At 37.9% G+C, this 19926-nt stretch overlaps 2 protein-coding genes across 2 annotated transcripts; both read right to left on the bottom strand.

Moving 5' to 3' along the window:
• Nucleotides 1–8001: 8001 nt before the first annotated feature.
• On the bottom strand, nt 8002–9324 carry LOC149926332 (uncharacterized protein F54H12.2-like). Its single transcript, XM_090157671.1, has one exon. It carries the CDS (start codon nt 9322–9324, stop codon nt 8002–8004), a length of 1323 nt encoding a protein of 440 aa, XP_090013797.1.
• A 1256-nt stretch (nt 9325–10580) lies between these two features.
• LOC149926331 (uncharacterized) lies at nt 10581–11643 on the bottom strand. The gene is made up of 2 exons (XM_090157670.1): nt 11222–11643; nt 10581–10938 (listed from the first exon to the last, which is right to left on the bottom strand). The coding sequence occupies exons 1-2, from the start codon at nt 11641–11643 to the stop codon at nt 10581–10583; spliced, it is 780 nt and encodes a 259-aa protein (XP_090013796.1).
• Between the last annotated feature and the right edge of the window lie 8283 nt (nt 11644–19926).

Below are 19926 nucleotides of genomic sequence, written 5' to 3'. Positions count from 1 at the left end.
ACGATTGTAAAGTAAGAAAAATCAAAAATTATGATCAAGATATTCTTTGGAGTAGTATAACTGAATTGTACAAAAGGAACAAAAACAAAGTGAGTAGTGTAAAAGTGAGAGTTTAGAGCCACGGGGTGCAAAACACCCATAGGGTTATAACGGGGTGCCAATATTTTCCATAGGGTTAGCACGGGGTGCCGGTATCTCCCTCGAAACCGCATCGGCTCGATGTGGCCAGATTTGCCGGCATCGAGAATACGAGAGAGACTGATGAAAACGTGAAGTGAGAATCGAAGCCGGTCAGAGTCTTGTTGACGGGGTGTAATATCGTTCGAGGAGGAAGCTGAGTTTCGTGACGAGGTAGGGGAGAGAGACCCGGAAGAGAGTGAGGTCTCGGATTTCAACCGCGCCAGAAAGGAGCGGCTTGTTTATACGCGCGTTTCCTCGGTACGGGGTGGGAGTTTACGCGGGGATTAACGAAATACCCAATAGGGTATGGCATGGGGTATAATTCATGAACAAAGTACGGGTCAGCATCGAGAATACGAGAGCGTCCGTCGAAAACGCGAAGGGACCATCGGAGCTGGCCGGAGATTTATTGACGGGGCGTAATAAGGAAGCGGAATAGAGGTCCGCGATAAAACGAGGTCAAGCTTTTCATCCGCACCAGAAAGAAGCGGTTTGTTTATACACGTGTTTAGTCGGTACGGGGCATGAATCTACGGTGAGGGTAGCGATATTACGACGATTGTATATTTGCGGGGATTTGAACGGAGAGCAACGTCTAAGGTTAACCAGGTGGAAAGAAGCCGATTGTTTTCCAGCGTGTTTAGTCTGCAAATAGAATTCTTACAGATGCGAAACGTCAATTGAAATGAACGGAGAGTAAATTAGATGTTGATACGCCAAGGATTGAAATTACTCTTTTTGTAAAGTATATGAAACCAAGTAAAAAGCGCACGGATGAGTACTATATAAAGGGACTCAGTTTCCTTAAAATTACATCTCGAATTTGGAATCATGTCTTTCACGTTTTAGAAGCGGCGCTCACCAGTCATACGAGGAGTAACCCAAAATGTGAGTTTTATCACGTATTAATTATTCGCGAATCATTTTTAATTTGTATTGTCAATTCTAGGTCGGAGAATAACTCTTGCATTCTCGAAGTCAACTTTCTGAGAGCCAACAACGAATATTTCTCAAATAATTGGCATTCTTGGTGGTTGAAACTGGAGAGAGTGGGGTGTACGCCTTTAAGCCGCCTTTTCCGTATCACGAGCTAAACGTGAAAGACAAAAGACTTTGTTCGTGGATCTCGACGAATATTTACGGGATGCAGTGGGACGAGGGTGAATACGAAATAAACGAATTGGATGGAATCATCACCTACATCACATCTAAAGCGTCAACCTTCTTCACGAAAGGTCTGGAGAAAACATCGTTCCTCTCGAATCGTTTCGTTAAGAAGATCATTAACGTTGAGGACATTGGATGCCCAAAATTTAAAAATTCTGCAGATTTGGGTCCAAGGGTCTGCAAATACCATTTTCAAAATTTCAATTGTGCATTATTTAAAGCGCATCAGATAAATTTATGGAAAAAATCTGATTTTTTTTCTTTTTACCTCTCTCATATACATTTACTTGAATCAAACATTGGGAAGTGGAATGGTTAAATAGAAACATTTTTACTTACAACCGTCTAATAGGTCTACCGATGGAAATCAGAATTAGTCTTATCACCAAGAATATATTTATACTAAATATAGATAAATACAATCTTTATTTATAACCCACTGTATAAATACGTTCTTATGTATACCTTATAGTATAAATACGTTCTTATGTATACCTTATAGCATAAATACGTTATTTATTCTTTGTGACATAAATAAAGCGTAATTTATATCTTATGGCGTAAATACATTCTTGTTATTACGAAAGGTTGTAAACTATAAGCTCTATTTATTACTTGTGGTGGAGACGACTTCCAGAAGAAATTTCAATTCTGGCTGGGATATATAAGTCCATCTCCCGAAAATCAAAATCATATTCATTTCAGAATGGCAACTAACAATACCGTCTTAGACAAAAAAGTTACCGTCGCGGTCTTAAGATATAAGGCTGCGCTGGGACACATTCCCGGCCGCCCCGAATTACCAGTCTTCAATTTTCGAACTTTCGAAGTCATTATCCGGAAGCAACATCGGGGATTTTGGGTGGAATTCCGCCCGGATGAAGCGTGTGCAGTTATTGACGTGCACCTATGTTACCACCCGAACATAGCCAACATAAGACGGGCTCTCGGAGGATTAAACCAACTAATCGGGGTATGTTTATTTTCGTTTATTACGTATAAAACGTGTATTTATTACAATTATTTTAAGATCGAAAAACTGGATTTAACAATATCGGCGGAAGAAGACTCCATCGCTTCGCTCCTCTTTTTCGGAATGAACAACGAGCCGAATCCTTCAACGCCAGAAATCCCGACCACACTATCATTGATCCCTGCCACATCTTCATCGGCATGTTCTATAACCGGAAACTCATCATCATCTCTATCGTCTCTACCATCAATAGCGTCAACTTCTTCTACCCCCGAAGTTCCTTCGACTTTTCTCGCATCTGCTTCATTTTCCACACAGAAGCGGAAGAAAAGAAGCGCTCCATCAGAGAAGCAGATTAAAAAAAAAACAAAAAAAATTACTTTAACGATGATTTGGAAAAATTATTGGCTTTAGAACAAATTGTTCAACAAACCCTCGGTGAGGAATTTGTAATGTGAAAATAAATAAATATTAAGAGAAAATACCAAAGTTTAATTTTTACGTACTTATAATTAGGAATTATATTTAATTTTGGTTGGGAATTAATAAGATATTATTTTTTTAATCCTTGTAAATTCTAAAGAGCGCATCAGATATAATTTTCCAAAGATTCTTTATCACATTGAAAACATTCTAGCGAGGTAGAGGCGACCCCCGTTATAATAACAAAATAGTGATGTACTTTCATTGAAAGAATTCTCCCACGTCCCAAGCGCTAAGACCGAAAAAAACCCTGCTCTTCCCCAACTGGCGAAGGACCCTACTATTATAACCTAAACAACGCGAAGCGAATGTTTAGGGGTGCAAAGTGTATAAAAGCTCGAATCGGAGCTGATGACATTGTCAGTTGCGAGTAGCGGCTAGTGAGTCAAAATGTTTTCGTGCACCATATGTGTTAGAGAATTTGCGAAAAAGTTTACTTTGAATCGACATAAACGAGAACAACACGGTAATAGGAAATACGTTTGTTTGCTTTGTGGTAACAGTTTCGCGCGCAAATACGGATTGCAACGTCATTCGCGAATTCACGCTGGTGGTTCAGATTCATCGACACCCGAGTCATCGCGTAAAGAAGCCATCCTCCCATTTCAGCAGCCAGTTTCACCGACACCCGCACAGTCATGGCAAAATAATCCTCTACCACTTCAAAAACCGATGGAAATAGACGACGCCGAGGATAACTTTCTCGAAAACGTCGAAGAACTTTCCGTTATCGAGGACGCCATCATTAGCTCGCGTTATACCCCGAAAACCACTCAAACGGACCCAGAGGTATTAATCACTTCTATATGTTCAGCCTTATTTAAATACTTGAAAAATCGCTTATCTAAGAAACGGGGTATAAAATGGAGCGTATTTATTCGCGCGAAGTACGTGCGTAAACTCAACGACGGCGAGGAAGTTGAAGCGTTACCGTATTTCCGTAGCAAGACTCAAACTTCCCTCATGCCGGACGTAATACCAGTTCAAATAGACTCTTGCATAAAGCAAGTTGCGGAAGCAATGGGGGAATTCCAAGACATGGGTAGTGGATGGACCATTGATCGGATTTTGTTTTTCCAAGTGGATATTATAACGTTATCTTCCACTCGTAGGTGGTACCTATATAGAGCTACCCTCGGAGCTTTGTAAAGGTAAAGGTCTCCTAAATATTAAAACTAAAGACCAGAAGTGTTTCTTATGGTGTATTCTAGCAAAACTACATCCTACAAATTCACATCGACGCCGAAAGGAACAATACCAAAAATTTGAAAGTGAAATAGACTATAGTGACATTTCATTCCCTTTTCAATTAAACGTTTTAAAACTTACAAAATTTGAATTTAAAAACAATCGATCAACCAACGTTTTTGGTTATGATAACGAAGTTTTCCCGCTTCACGTCAGTGAAAACAAAGTGCCGGAAGATCGACAAATAGACCTTCTATATCTCGTGTCAGGAAAAAACCAGCACTTTTGTCTTATTAGCGACCTTAGTCGCTTGTTGAGTCACTTCACAAATAATAACGGAAAAATTTACGTATGTCGTTATTGCTTACACCGCTACTCTGGTGTAAGCGCCGAAAGTAATCATAGAGAGCACGTAAAAACTGTAATGTCCACGGTCCACAGCTTGTGAAAATGCCCCACAAAGAACCCATTTTAAAATTCAATAAAATCGACTGGCTACAAAAGGTAAAAAAGAAATCTTATTACAAATTTTCACTTTTTAATATTCTTCTTAAATTTAGGTACCTTACGTCATATACGCGGATTTTGAATCTATCATTGATAAAATCCATACATGTTTACCCGATTCTTCACTGTCATCAACAACCAAACTTTCCGAACATGTAGCGTGTGGTTTCAGCTATGTTGTTGTAGGACCCGATGGTATTTATATTTTGTACTGTTTTTAAAAAATATCTTCGCTACAAAGAATATTCAATTTATAGGAAAACCGCATCCGCCCGTGACTTATAGAGGAACTGACGCTACTGATGTTTTTCTTGAAAGTTTGTTGATGGAACGGGAATACATCACCGAATTATTAAAGAAAAACGTTCCGATGGTTTTGACACCAGTCGAAGAAGAATCGGTTCGCAACGCCATTCATTGTTACGTGTGTGGAGATCTTCTCACGCAGAGCGATCCGGGATTTAGAGACCATTGTCATTATTCCGGTATATTACACTTTTATCGGTGGTTTTTATTATCAGAAAGCTAACGTATAATTACAATTTTTAGGACGTTTTCGCGGAGTGGCCCACAATTCGTGTAATTTAAAGCTAAGAGTTGGAAAGTTTACACGCGTCGTCATGCACAATTTATCACGGTACGTAATTTATTTTCCTTTCTACTATCGACGAAATTATAACTAAATTATATTTGTTTTCAAATTGTAGATACGACGCCAATCTTATTATGCAGAGGATTGGGTTGATGAAGGAACATAAAATTTCCTTCATTCCATCAACCACCGAAATTTATATAAGTTTCACTATAGGTCGTCTCCGTTTCATCGATTCACTTCGTTTCATGCCAGCTTCCCTCGAAACTCTAATTAATAACTTAGCTATGGGGGGGTCGGATAAATTTCCTATTTTAATCTCTTTCTATCCTTCGCATCAAGTCCCGTATTTACTTAAAAAATTAACCTATCCTTACGACTACATGAGCAGCGTGGCAAAGTTTGAGGAGACACTTCCTCCCAGAGAAGCATTTTTCAACTCTCTCACTGACGAACACATATCAGATGAAAGTTAGGAATCAGTCCGACAAGTGTGGAATACTTTCAACGTAAAAAATCTAGGTATTTCGCCAGAAATCTTTAATGGAAAGAAATAATGTTACTAACGAAAATTTTCTTGACAGGTGAACTACACGATTTGTACGTTCAAGCGGATACCCTCCAGCTCGCTGACGTCTTCGAAAGTTTCCGCGCCATGTGTGTAGCATACTATGGCCTGGATTGCGCGCACGCGTACACCGGACCAGGATTCGCCTGGGAATCTGCGCTTCACATGACCAAAGTGAAGTTGGAGTTACTCCTCGATATTGACATGCACTTATTTATTGAGCGCGGTATTCGAGGAGGGGTTTCGATGATTAGCCACAGATTCGCCAAGGCGAATAATAAATACATACCCGAAACTTACGACCCCGAGCAGCCGAGTAATTTTATAATGTACTTCGACATGAACAATTTGTACGGGTCGTCGATGGTCGGCTACCTACCCACTAGTAAGTTCGCTTGGGTACCTGTAAAAGACCTCCTCGATTACACTAATTTACACGTGCTTACTTTATCGGACGAGTCATCCTATGGTTTCATTTTGGAGGTTGATTTAGAGTATCGCGCTGAATTGCATCAAGAACACAATTGCTACCCCCTTGCGCCCGAATCTCGCGCAATAACCACCGATTTATTTTCTTCATATTATAAACTGATGCTTAAACAATTGAACCTTTCCACGCTTGTACCTAATCTATTCAACAAGCAACGTTACGTAGTTCACTATCGTAATTTAAAATACTACGTTTCGAAGAGGATGAAACTTACTAAAGTTCACAGGATACTCTCGTTTGACCAAAGTCCTTGGCTTCGTCCCTTCATCGAGTTCAATACGGAGAAAAGAAAACTTGCCAAAAACAACTTTGAACGGGAATTTTTCAAGTTGCTCAATAATAGCACTTTTGGTATATTAAATATAAATAATAATCAATACTAATCTCATTTTCTCTAATACTAGGTAAGACCATGGAAAATCTCCGTAATCGTATAGACTTTCATCTCGTGCAAACACCTGAGCGGGCCATCAAGAAAGCGTCTTCTCCGGCATTTGAAAAGTTCACTATTTTCCACAACGAACTCGTAGGCATTTAAATGAAGAGGAAGTCGCTTACTTTGAATAGACCTATTTATACCGGCTTCTCCATTTTGGATCTATCCAAACTTTCCATGTATGAGTTTCATAACGAGTACATGCGGAAGAATTTCGGGGGTAAAGCGCGACTCCTTTTCACAGATACTGACAGCCTCACGTATGACATACAATCCGAGGATGTCTACCCGGACTTACAGAAGTCCTCCCAACCTCTTCGATATCTCAGGATATCCCGTTAATCATCCTCTTCACAATGAATCAAATAAAAAAGTGATTGGGAAGATGAAAGACGAGATGGAAGGAGTTCCGATTCGCGAGTTTTGCGGTTTACGCCCGAAAATGTATAGTATCCTTTCGGAGAAGGGGAGAAAAAAACCGCGAAGGGTGTTTGCAAGAGAGTCGTCAAAAAAAGTATCCGCCACTCGAGCTACCGCAATTGTCTTTTTCGGAATCAAATTACGAGCAACTGTATGATGCGAATTGTGAGTCAGAGACATCAACTCTTTACCATTTCCCAAAACAAAATGTCTCTAAATCCTTGTGATAATAAAAGATACATTTTGGGTAACGGTATTCAAACTCTATCCTATGGACATCACTGGATCGACAAGATAAAAAAGGTGTGACTGAATTCGTAAAATACGTATATAACTAATAGAACATTATGTATATGACTAAAAGAATATTTAGAGTATTTTGATTTATTTTCACAAATATTATTCTAAAAATGTTAAATATTTTCAACTGGAAATGATCTGTGAATTTACTTTAACAAAAAAGTTTATGAACTAGTGTTTTTGCAATTTGTTTTAAATGTTGGTAAATTAAAAAAAAACATTTAAAAGTTATTCAATATTTATTGAATAGTTTGAATACACAAATTCTTTAATCATCTTATCATTATCATTTTTTTGTTTAGAAAATATTGTCACAATATCAAACATTTTTACACCCCGACATCGATTAATAGCAAAATACACGCAAAAGCCTCCACAAGTCCTACTAAGATTTCCTTGTAGTTGTAACGAATTAAAAGTAACAGTTTTACTATTTCTTTCGACAAAGTCATTAAAGCGAAACATATCGGGGGCGTTCCCGAAAGAATCGAAGAATTCTGTAGCGCTGTTATTTTTCGAGAAATAGAGTACAACCCAATGTTCTCCGGACGTTTCTGAAGTAGCCGTGTTCACGATATAAAGAGAGGGGAAAGTCTTCACGTATTTGGGTAATTGATCCGCAGCCATAACTCCCCGAAATAGGTTTTTGGTGGACTTATCGTTTTCCATAATTCTAGTTAGTTGTAACGTATCCATTCTAGTTCAAAAGCACGGTTCTGTTTTTATCAATTTCAATCAAACTCTGGAATTCCGCGTACACAATTACAGCAATCGTTTCGGCTAAAGCTGATGCGAATTTTATCTTGAGCCTCAAATTTCCGTTTTTAACTAAATGGCAATGGGCGGCGTTGCTCATCAAATCAGCAGTCAAATCGTAGACAAAAAGGCAGTTCCCACCAACGTAATCTTCGCGACTTATTTGGTTTCCCTCGTCAATGTTCCACTGACCCGTTTGTAGAAATAAATTGGCGTAAGAGTGGATGTAGCTATTCTCCGCGAAATTAGGAGTGAGAGGGCAATGGGGTACGCTGTTTCCGTCCACAAACAATCCAATGTGGTTTAAATTAAAGTGTTGGAAATTATATGGTGATAATTTTAAGTCACCTAGAAAAGCCGTTTGACTAACCATCCCAATCACGACTTTATTGGGAATCTGGCCGGTAAATAAATGATCCTGCACTACACTCATGTTCCCCTGGGGGATCGAAAATGAAGTGCATTCGGTGCGAGTGATGGGGTATTTAGCTCTAGCCACTTGTAATACTTTCGCGTGAGATAATGGTATTTCTGGAATTAATTTAACTTTTCTCAGATAAAGCGAAGCTGATTTGATTTCGAATTGACATTTCACATCGGAGTGTAAACAAAAATGGGTGTTCGGTTTACCAAAAACAAATTTTAAATCCACCAAGTTTAGAAGATATCGAGGTTGTTGACAAACATCTAAATGGAGGACGCCGATCATATCGATAATTCCCTTTTGAGCAAATTCAGCTCTTTTCAAGAAACCTTCGTTTTTGGTAAAGTCGTTAAACTCACCCGCCGTGTCGCGATAGAATAAGGAGCTGGTCAGATGACTCGTTTTAGCCGAGTCACCAAAAGTTAGCATGGTTTGAATCATACTTTTATACGGGTAATTTTGAGCCGAAGGAGTAACGGATTTTTCGTTTAAAAAAAAATGCACTTCGGGAAAGAGACTGTGTAAAAATAAATTGACCGGCGCCCCATTATCAGCTGGTGTAGTTACCACTCCACCCGCACCGATCACGGCGGCTTTGGGGAGAGATCCATTTTGTTTTTTCACTTCCTCCTGAACGTGTAGGAGAGTCTGCGACAAGTCTACGTAGGATTCTGAATTGCCACTAATGCAAAACGTTAACGCTGAATTGTTGGTAATACTGGAAATGGGATTGTATTCGACCCATTCGCCACCGATAATCCCCGTCTGCGATAACGGAACTTGAAAAAGGTCCAATTCCGAATTCACACACCCGCTTGAATGTGGATGTAACAGTGCCATAATAACGCTTTATGAAAATATATCGGAGTAAGAAGGGCACGATGTTTTCCTCCTCTTGGCTTTACGTCGAGTGATTTTGCACGGTCGGGAGCGTTTCTTTTTAAGTCCAGATCCCGTCATTTGCTAAACCACTTCCGCGGCTGAAATTAAGGTTTCTTTGCCAGCGCTTTTGGATCTAGTTGCGAGTGCCTTTTTGATTGGAATACCGCTAGCAACGTCCGTGACGACTTTCGCTCCAGTATCGAGGAATTTTCTTCCTAAGAACTGGGCTCCACGCTTGAAAAGGGGCATGGCACTGCGAAAAGCTGAAGCTAGTATATTGCCTAATCCATATCCTCTTTGAACACCCACACCTCGATAAACAGGAATTGATCCATAGCCAGCCTGATTCAAATAGTAGTTCTCGTAATCGCTTACGGCGGGATTATACTGCGAGTGTCTCATGATGTTGGTCGTTCGTTATGCTTTACTAAAATGAACGCGACTCGTTCTCGCACGTGTTGTTATAGGGTGAGCCAGGCCCTCCGTGGTCGGAAATGTAGAGTAACGTGCACCTTTCCACGTTCGAATCGCACGGGGTTCCCCAAGTCGTCCATAATGTTAATTTCGATAATTTGAATATTTGAACCCGCGACTGGTAAATAATGTGGTTTAGTGAATATCGAGTCTATAGTTTCACCGTCTTTCCCTTTAACGCTAATAATTCTTAGGAGAGGTACGTTCCTGTCCCCGACGATCGTACTTTCAACGATATCGGAATAAACAAACAACGAATGTAATCCCACGTCCATATCTACGGTATATGGAGCTATCGTCGATTCCCTAATTTCAAGTTCTTGTACTTACTGAATCGAAAACCCCAACATAACCGCTATATCAGGAGGGATTTTACAATAAAAACTCTTAGCAATGTGAACCCGAAACTCGTTTCAGATGTTTTATGTATTTAAACTCAACATTTTTACCCTCAAATTTTAACATTTCAAGGAAATCTTCGATTGTAGATAAATTTGCTTTGGGTATAATAGCTAGTTTTTCTTCCGTAAAACCTTCCGACATGATATCATCCGTCCAAACTCGGACTACCCGCTCTTCTTTGATATTGTTCCACGTTCTAGGATAACTTATTTCCGCTAACCCTACTTCGTAAGGTCCATTCAGCTGAACATTTTCCGGAAGGTAAGCTCTGAATTTGCTCAGAGTATTATCGGGAAAGTAATTCAGCGAAGAATCGGATGGTAGAGTGATGTAGAAACTCATTCTAAGTCTACTTCTTGAACCCAACTGTCAAATTGCGGTCCGTACCCCTTCCAGCGTACGAGTAACTCGACTGAATTATCAGATTTGCGTCGCCGCCTGAGCACTTTTTCAATTTTAAAAGCACAAGTCTCGAGATCTTTTCCGACTTTTTGTACTTCTTCCTTGTAAAACACTCCCAAAATGGGTTCCGAATCCAAAGCCTCCAGTTTATATACCGCCGGTTGCCTCGGTATCCGCTTAATCACTCGAAACAATTCTTCGGAAAAATTTGGGATATAACCTTTCTCAAAGATACCCTTGTTTTTTCTAATTCTTACAATATCACCAATTTCGAAATCATAGGTCACTGGCGGACTGAAATCAATACCTCCGTATAGAGTTTTCCAAATTATTTTCTGACGTTACTTCGACGGGCTTACATTTAATTGAACGGTGATAGCTGTTATTGTACGCGGTAACTAAATCTTGGAGCGTATCGACGTGTTTATTTGTATTTTTGCCAGTGAAATATCGATACATTCTTAATTTAAACGATCGAATAAAGCGTTCGACGATACTGGCCTTAACTTCAGAATTCGTCGCGAAAAATTCTATTCCCCGTGATTTTAACTCCAATTGAACGGCTTTACAAACAAACTCATTCCCGTGATCACTCTGTAGGCGTTTTGGTCGTCTTTCACCATCTAGTATGTTTTTCAGAGCATTCACTATGGTAGCCCCCTTCTTATCTTTCACCAGCTCAACGAAAGCGAATTTGCTAAATACGTCAATACAAACGAGTATGTAACGATATCCCTTATTTTGTCTCGATAGTTTCTGCAGGTCAATTAAATCAGCTCGCCATTGTTCGTCAATACCGTAAACTATTGTCTTATTTCTTTCGTACCGCCGCTTTACATTTTTGTGTAACGTATACGTATCTTGGTTCTGTAAAAAATCTTTAACCTCATTCAATGATACGTTGAATCCCTTTTCTCGGGCTGAACGATACAATCCTCGAAGGCCAACGTAACCGCCAGAGTCTGCTACGTCGTAGTATATATTTCTAAGTTTATCCATAGTTGGTAAAATTTCCCGGTGTGGGTACCGTGTAGTACCATAATAGGAATTCAGATAATTCCATTATTACGAATATAAATATTATTATGACAGCGGTTAAAATTTTCGGATTTTTGGAATAAGAATCCACTAATCTGGACGTCACACCCACAGCTACAGTTTCAGTACAACCATCCATCCTGAGACAAAAAATTGAAATAAATACTCGTTAACTTACGTTAAAGGTTTTATTGATAAATACAGTCAAATCGTCACCCACTGTTGCGGTCTGGGTGGAGTCGCGAGATAAGATAATGATTTTAACAAATTTAACCTCGCGGGATTCTTGATAAATTTTTTTGGTACATTATTATTTTGCAAAGTTTCGTAAAAATTATTAATTCCCGTAGGATCGACATTTGATTTGGTTTTTCTAACCGCGTCTTAAATTAAATCTATAACGTTCGATCCCGAAACGACCCGCCCCCCAATTTCCATTTCGCCTAAATCATTCCACGAAATATATCGCAATGTCCAATTGTACAAAGATATCGCGTCGGTGCGCAGACTTGGTGGTATAGATGTGGCAATTTCTTCGTACCACGTTTTTTTTATTGCTGTTGTTTTTCAACTGGTTTCTGATTAGAACTTAAGTTTCGCTGTAAAGTTTGATTATAAAATGATAATTTTTCGGATTGGGACATATTGGGGTTCTCGAGAATCGCTATCATTTCCTTATCCAAAGTGGGTATTTCCGGTTCCAGAACAACTTCTTCTAGAGTAGCGTTTTTCATACGACGTAAGGCGTCTTCGGAAACTAAAATCATTTTGCGGGCCATTTTTACTTATTAATAGCGCGGTTTATCGCCGCGCGCCGGCGACTGAGCTCACGATTGAAAGAAGCGGAGCTAATAAAAGCGGGAGAAATCCCCCCTTCTGCACTAGAATCTGTTTTCTTTTAGCGAGAGGAATTTTACGACATACATGGTGTATCACTTTACGATGTTTCTTCAACCGACTCTTATGCTCATCTGTAAGTTGAACGTTCCCACGAAGTACATTTATACAGCATTCGACCAACGATAAAATAGCGTCTCGATTTGCTAGCTTGACGATAGCTTTTCTCTGTTTCACGTTACAAGTGCTCAAATATTTCAAAAAGTTTAAGTTTTTACAAACTCGTTTTGAAGTTCGTACGCTCATTTTGGAACAAAAATCGCGGCTTCTTCTCCCGGTATGATTCCCTTTCGCAGCCGATATTCATCTGAAGTGTTTGGTTTTAAATCGATGAATAAATAGCCGTACGGTTTCATCACGGCTTGACGGAAAGCGTCCACGACGAATTTGGTATTTGACGGAGAAATTTGTTTAGCAATATTTAGTACGCTGGAAACGTCTCTAGCGGAACGGAAGATGACGAGGTACTGCGAATTCAGATTGAGAGTTCTAACCTCTTTCCCGTGATAAAACAAATTTTGCATTAAAATCAGTACCGATGTGTTTCGATGATGCGAACCTCGGATGAATAAATTGGTCACGTCTTTGTTATTAGCTATTTCACATAATAGGTCATCGAGAATGACAAAATTTCTAATCGTTGGATTCAAAGTTCCTGGGTCCAACAATCCTTCGTGAAACTCGACTGTTGGATTATGTTCCAATACTGAATTAAATAATTTCTGTTGGTACTCTGTATAACACCAAATTATTCGTTGGGGTGGGGGAGATATGCAAGAGTCATTATGTTTGATTAATTTCGCGATAAAGTGAGATTTTCCAGACTGCGTGGGTCCTGACACGAGCCCCGTGAAAGGATGTATCATGATAGGATTCATGTTTGTAAATGAGATAAGAAATAATAAGCGTGGTTTTTAATACGATTCTTTTTATTGATATTTTTTTTAACAATCTACTGTCTTATGTAACATATTCTTCAAATAAGACAAAATATTATCCCGAAAATCCTCGCTTAAAAATGTGTTAAGTTTTGAGATTATTTCCGAATAACGGCGTCAAACAAGTACGCATCTAAACGGGAATTCCAATCTATCATTAAACAGTCATGCTCATCTTGTGAAAGATGATCAACTTCACAACCACTGCACTGCTTATTAATATAATCGGTAACTTTGTTTAGTACAGTTTCTTTAATATCGTTGAAGACGCGTTTGACTTCGTTTTGGTAGATCATCACTTCACCGTATGTTTCCATCAACGTCTTCCAGGGGTACCGCGTCAGAGTGAATCCACGCTTGGTCAGGTAGTGCTTGCCGTAATTGGTCCCAGTGCCAAGAACGATTTCCCTGACGTCCACTACTCTACGGTCTTGAAAAATGCACAGTTCTACCCGTCTCGTTTCCGATCCTTCGAAGAACCACGTTGAGGGTGGGATAGAATCGTCTTCCAAGAATGAAGTTATTTCCTCGTTCGCTCTCCACAATTGCTTGAATTGACTTTCAGTCAGCGCTATGCCAACGCCTCCTTCTAGGGTTCCGATGTAGATATTACAGTCCGGGGTTACCAACACTCCTTTCGTGGTAGAAACCGGAAAAACCTTACTGCTATTCCTGAAAATTTTATATTTGTTAAACAGAATCTCGGTATTAAGATCATGTTTTATACATACATTTTATCAGTATTCCAAGACGTCATAGACTAGCAATTACAAATTGAGAATGAAGTTTTGTGGGAAAATAAAACTCCTTATATAGTACTCGTCGGGATATTTTTTTAACTCAGTTCCTATATTGCGCGATACATCGTTTTATTCATTATCATTTACGTTAATTTAAGTCTATTTCGTTCGTAGCAAATATTCTCCCTTTTCTCCGAAAGATATTATAATCGTCGTAATATCGCTACCCTCACCGTAGATTCATGCCCCGTACCGACTTAACACGTGTATAAACAAACCGCTTCTTTCTGGTGCGGATGAAAAGCTTGACCTCGTTTTATCGCGGACCTCTATTCCGCTTCCTTATTACGCCCCGTCAATAAATCTCCGGCTGGCTCCGATGGTCCCTTCGCGTTTTCGACGGACGCTCTCGTATTCTCGATGCTGACCCGTACTTTGTTCATGAATTATACCCCATGCCATACCCTATTGGGTATTTCGTTAATCCCCGCGTAAACTCCCACCCCGTACCGAGGAAACGCGCGTATAAACAAGCCGCTCCTTTCTGGCGCGGTTGAAATCCGAGACCTCACTCTCTTCCGGGTCTCTCTCCCCTACCTCGTCAAGAAAATCAGCTATTACACCCCCGTCAACAAGACTCTGACCGGCTTCGATTCTCACTTCACGTTTTCATCGGTCTCTCTCGTATTCTCGATGCCGGCAAATCTGGCCACATCGAGCCGATGCGGTTTCGAGGAAGATACCGGCACCCCGTGCTAACCCTATGGAAAATATTGGCACCCCATAGCTCTAAACTCTCACTTTTACACTACTAAAGTGGCTCCCTTCGAATGCTTCATAAAATAAGTCATGGCCACGTCTATCCTGGTTCGTATAGCAAAATGAAAGTGAAATACGCGGCCAAAGTACTCAGCCAATCCATGGCAAATGCCCTCTGGCATCAATTTAGAATTACCAGCAATAAATCCAAAACCATAAAATTTATTGAAATATTCAATAAGTTGTATGATTTCCTAAATGTAAGGAATCTAAGCGAGAGCCGAAAAACACAAAATCCAAACTTGAAACCATTCACTACCACAGATGATCCCCATCTTCAGGTAATTTTATGATATATTATCTAAATAAAACTTTGAGATTAATGTTGTGAGTGCATTTCAGTGGCTACAAAACACTTTTCTTAAATATCTTGAAGATTGGGAGCTATATGCGAAAAACCCGAAAAGGAGACTTCACGAAAGGTGAAAGAAAAAAATGCTGTTGAGTAAAGAGACACTTATAGGACTGAAACAAACAAGCAATATTGAAAAAAATATAACGCACATTGTTTTGCTAAATCAAATTTCCTAATAACTTCAGCGTTGCTGAAAATTATGCCATTCTTTGCTACGTAAAGCAATTTCAATCAAGATCCTCTTGAACCAGAATGTGGTCGTCTTCGTGGAGCTAATGGAACAGCTGACAACCCAACATTACAGCAAGTTGGAGTTACTATGGGCACGCTAAATAGTTTAAATGTAAAATTTTCTATAACTAATGGTTATACCGAGAGTTGTTTCTCATTAGAAGATATGGATATGAAGTATTGAAACTAAAAACATTGAAATTGTTAATATTAAAATTAAAGTTGTACAATATTAAAATTCATTTATCTGTGCTTTTTTCTAAAAGACACTTTCGTAATCTTTAGAAGTTTGTAAATTGTTTGCGAAGAAGGGCATCCGTGAAAAAAAAGAATAAACGTAAATTATTGTTAAAATAATTTATTTAAAAAAATTGAGAGACGTTTGGAGCCGCGGCTCGCCGTTCAGTCTGAAGAATTATAATTCGATATAGAGTAATTCTATCGAATAGGGTATACAAAGAAAGAGGGTAGTACAACGTCATTATGCTATCTTACGACAGTGAATGTACCAAAACAGGGTAGGTGTTTTTTTTGTTTTTTTTTTCTTTTTGTTTTTTTTTATATAAAGAGCCAACTCCATACATTTGTTATTAAATTGAATTTGTATTTGGTATTGATTTAAGATTATTAACATTCCAATTATTTTTTAGTTTGAAACCTAGTTTTAAATTAAAGTTTATGTTCGAGTGGTTTTTTATAAAAAATTAAAAATGCTTTCTGAGAATTTTCTCCTGTAAATATCATTCTCATTAGTTAACACACAAATATTTTTCCAGTCTATTATATGTAGTGGGAAAGTTTTTAAATGCATGTAAATGGAGTTGGTTTCTTTTTGGTTTTTGATATCTCTTTTATGTTCTTTTATCCTGATTTATAATATTCTCTCTGATTCTCCTATGTATACATGATTACATGTTTACAGGTTTTACACGTAATTTTATAAACTGCTCCGGTGGATAATAAGGGATTTTTCGAACTTTTACAATTATTATTTTCCCATTTTAAAAAATGACTTTTGAGATTTCTGGCTTTGGTATTTATAATTTGGATATTATAGAGATTAAGTTTTCTTTGTAGTCTTTCATTAAAACCTTTGTAATAGGGGATATATAACCATTTTTCTTTAGTTTTATCTTCATTAGGTGGTGCAATTTCGGTATTGATCTTTGGGATTAAACTTTTTTTAAAGTTGTGTGAGGGTAGTGACTATTGTACAATTGTTTTATAATAATGGATAGGTCTTGCGTGACATTATCAGATAATTTATTTACTCTGAAATTTAAACTTTTAACTATGCCATTTTTAACATGGGATGCATGATAAGAACTGTAGTCCAGAAATTTTTTGGAGTGTGTGGGTTTTTGATAAAGATAATGTTTTGGAAATTCATTCTTATTTGACATATCCAACATATCATCTAAAAAGGCTAATTTATGATCTTGTTCGATTTCTATTGTAAATTTAATTTTTTCGTATATATTAAACTTATTATTTACCATGGTGAATATTAGAAGAAATTATGTTTAATTCAGAGAAAACGGCATGGTATTAGAAGATAAAACTTATTTTATACAAGACGTTTCGAGCCGAGGCTCTTCTTCAGTCGTTCGTTAGTTTTTAATTTGATTTAAAATTTTACCACGCGCCATATTAAAGTTCTAATATCACGCGAGCAGAAGGTCAACGTGTTAAAATATAAACAAAAGTTTTTCTGATTTTAACAATTTACGTGTGTAATAGAATCAATGTAACCGATAAATCCAAAGTATATGTAAGTCAGTGTGAATTATTAAAATATAAATATAAAATAAAATAAAATTTTAAATCACAATATTACCCCAATTAGCTACTTCCTGACATCCTTTATCTAAATTTAAATTACCTAGTTTACGAATATACAATCCTTCATAGAATTTTCTTTTGTACCAATTGGTTTCACGTTTTAAAATTTTGTAATCATCCCATTTAATAGAGTGGTTTCACGTAGACCAAATATGTTTGAAATTCCGTTATTCATATCGTCCTTAGCCACGCAGGATTTATGTTCACGTATCCTGTCTAAAATGGAACGTTTACTTTGGCAAGAGTATCGAATCAACTAACCTTCTTGAGTAAATGTAAGTCATGGAATTTGATACCTAATGGATTACGAATTAGATCATCCTATACACCCACGTCGTGTGGGAATTTAAGAATTCAACGCGACACTTATACTCTGGAGAGTAGCATCCTTCATGATAGTATTCTAGCCCTAAGACGAAAGAAAACGGACCTTCAAAAAGAATTTAAATTTCTCTCTAACCGCCTCTCCAACACCCTTGATACTCAGATTTTAACAATTGTGCTTGACGTTATCTCACGTTCTAACTCTAAAGAGTTCCAAGAAGCTAAATCTAAACATATCCGAAAATTCAACGAACTGTGCCTCAGACACGCTACAAGTAATCCGAAATCGAGACATCACATTGATCATCCATCTAACCCTTCTATAATCACCAACCTTTCTAATCGACAATTGACAACCGGCGAAACTTCGCTACTAGAAAAGGGTATTAACTTCAAACCAACATAAACCAATCCCAATATCAATGATATCTATGCTACAACTGAAAATTTCTTACGCACTTCAAAACAATCCGATGAAGATAAACAGGAAATAAGGAGTCTAATCAAAAATCGTTCAAACACGAGAAACAAGTGAAAAACTTAACTCCATCAAATCTAAACAAAATTGAAAGAACAGCTCTCAAATTCTTCAAAGAAAATAAGGACATTATTGTTTTAGAAGCGGATAAGGGTAAAAAAGTAGTTGTTATGGATTGACTTGATTATGATCACAAGATGGCTGAGTCTTTAGATAAGAACAATTACTTAAAGCTAAAAAATGACTGTACTCAGGACATTGACAGGAAACTTAGGATTATTATAAATCAAGCGGTGAAATCAAAAGAAATTACGGAAAAGGAGAGATTTAGATTCTATAATGACAATGCTCAGACCCCTCATATTTATGGAAAACCCAAAATTCATAAGCCGAATAACCCACTACGAACTATAGTAGCTTCATATGGAAACCCAACGTACAACACGGGAAAAATTTTATGTAATATAATTTCCCCTTTAATTGGAAACAATATTTCTTGTTTAAAAAACTCTGAAGATTGTATTAAAAAACTAAAATCCCATTGCCCTGTCTTATCCCAGAATGACGTCTTAGGGAGATTTGATATAACTGATATGTATGGTAGTATCCCTATAACTGAAGCCCTTAAATTATTGTAATCTAAATTGAGAAATGACCCTAATTTATTACAAAGATCTCCTCTTAAAATCAATACAATTCTTAAGCTTTCGGAATTATGTTTAAATAGTACTTATTTTGACTTTAATTCCCAAATTTATAAACAAAAAGACGGCCTAGCAATGGGGAATCCATTATCACCGGTTATAGCAGATCTCTTCGTGGAAAATCTAGAGTATACCATTTTTGGGTCGGACATGGACAAAAATCATTTGGCTTGCTGGCTTCGTTTTATGGAAGGGAGACTTGGATTCTTTAACGACTTTTCACAATGATTTAAATAATTTACATAACTCTATTCACTTCACTCTTGAACTAGAAGTTTATTAAAAATGTTAATGGTAAACAAGAATGTATTTATTTATATTCAGGGAGAATGAATATGTCGAGACTATCGACGGACACGTTGAGCCCCTAACCCCGTCAAGCAAAGGGGGGGGGGGAAGGAGGCGGTCTTATTTTTGCGTCCTCGCAGCAGCGTTCATCGCGTCGAAAAACGTAATTTTTAAGAACGAATGAGATTGCAGTATTATTTGATTTTATTAAAGCGGACGAGCATACCGTGGGGCCCAACGGGTGGAATTGGAGAAACGCTAAAAATAATCTCGACATATACATTCTCCCTAAGTAGAAATAAATACATTCTTGTGGTAAACTAACCTCTTGATTATTCCAAAAGCCTACTCATTCAAAAACCTTTTTAAACTTTAATTCGAACCACCTCAACCATGTAAAAACATCAGTCGTAAAAGGTTTAAAACACCATATCTGATAACCCAATTGCGGATAAATTAAAAATTAAAAATCAGTTAATTGAATCAGATTATCCAAAAACACTTATAGAAACCATATTTGACAGAAACTTAATCAGTATGCCTCCTGATATGAAAAGTAAACCTAAAGAGGAGGTTTTAGTTTTACCCTATATACCTAAAACCACAGAGAAACTTAAACGTATTTTGA

This window comes from Leiobunum rupestre, chromosome 9, assembly GCF_980474605.1.
Source record: "Leiobunum rupestre chromosome 9, qqLeiRupe1.1.hap1, whole genome shotgun sequence".
NCBI lineage: Eukaryota > Metazoa > Arthropoda > Arachnida > Opiliones > Sclerosomatidae > Leiobunum > Leiobunum rupestre.
Note: the sequence above shows the minus strand (reverse complement) of the source record. Positions and strands in the feature narration are given on the sequence as shown.

Excerpts from the sequence above, each read along its gene's own strand:
- LOC149926332 (XM_090157671.1), bottom strand. The coding sequence starts at position 9,324 with ATGGCACTGTTACATCCACATTCAAGCGGGTGTGTGAATTCGGAATTG.
- LOC149926331 (XM_090157670.1), bottom strand. The coding sequence starts at position 11,643 with ATGGATAAACTTAGAAATATATACTACGACGTAGCAGACTCTGGCGGT. Across the intron at positions 10,939-11,221 it reads CAGAGTGATCACGGGAATGA|TCCGCCAGTGACCTATGATT; the intron begins GTTTGTTTGTAA and ends TATTGATTTCAG.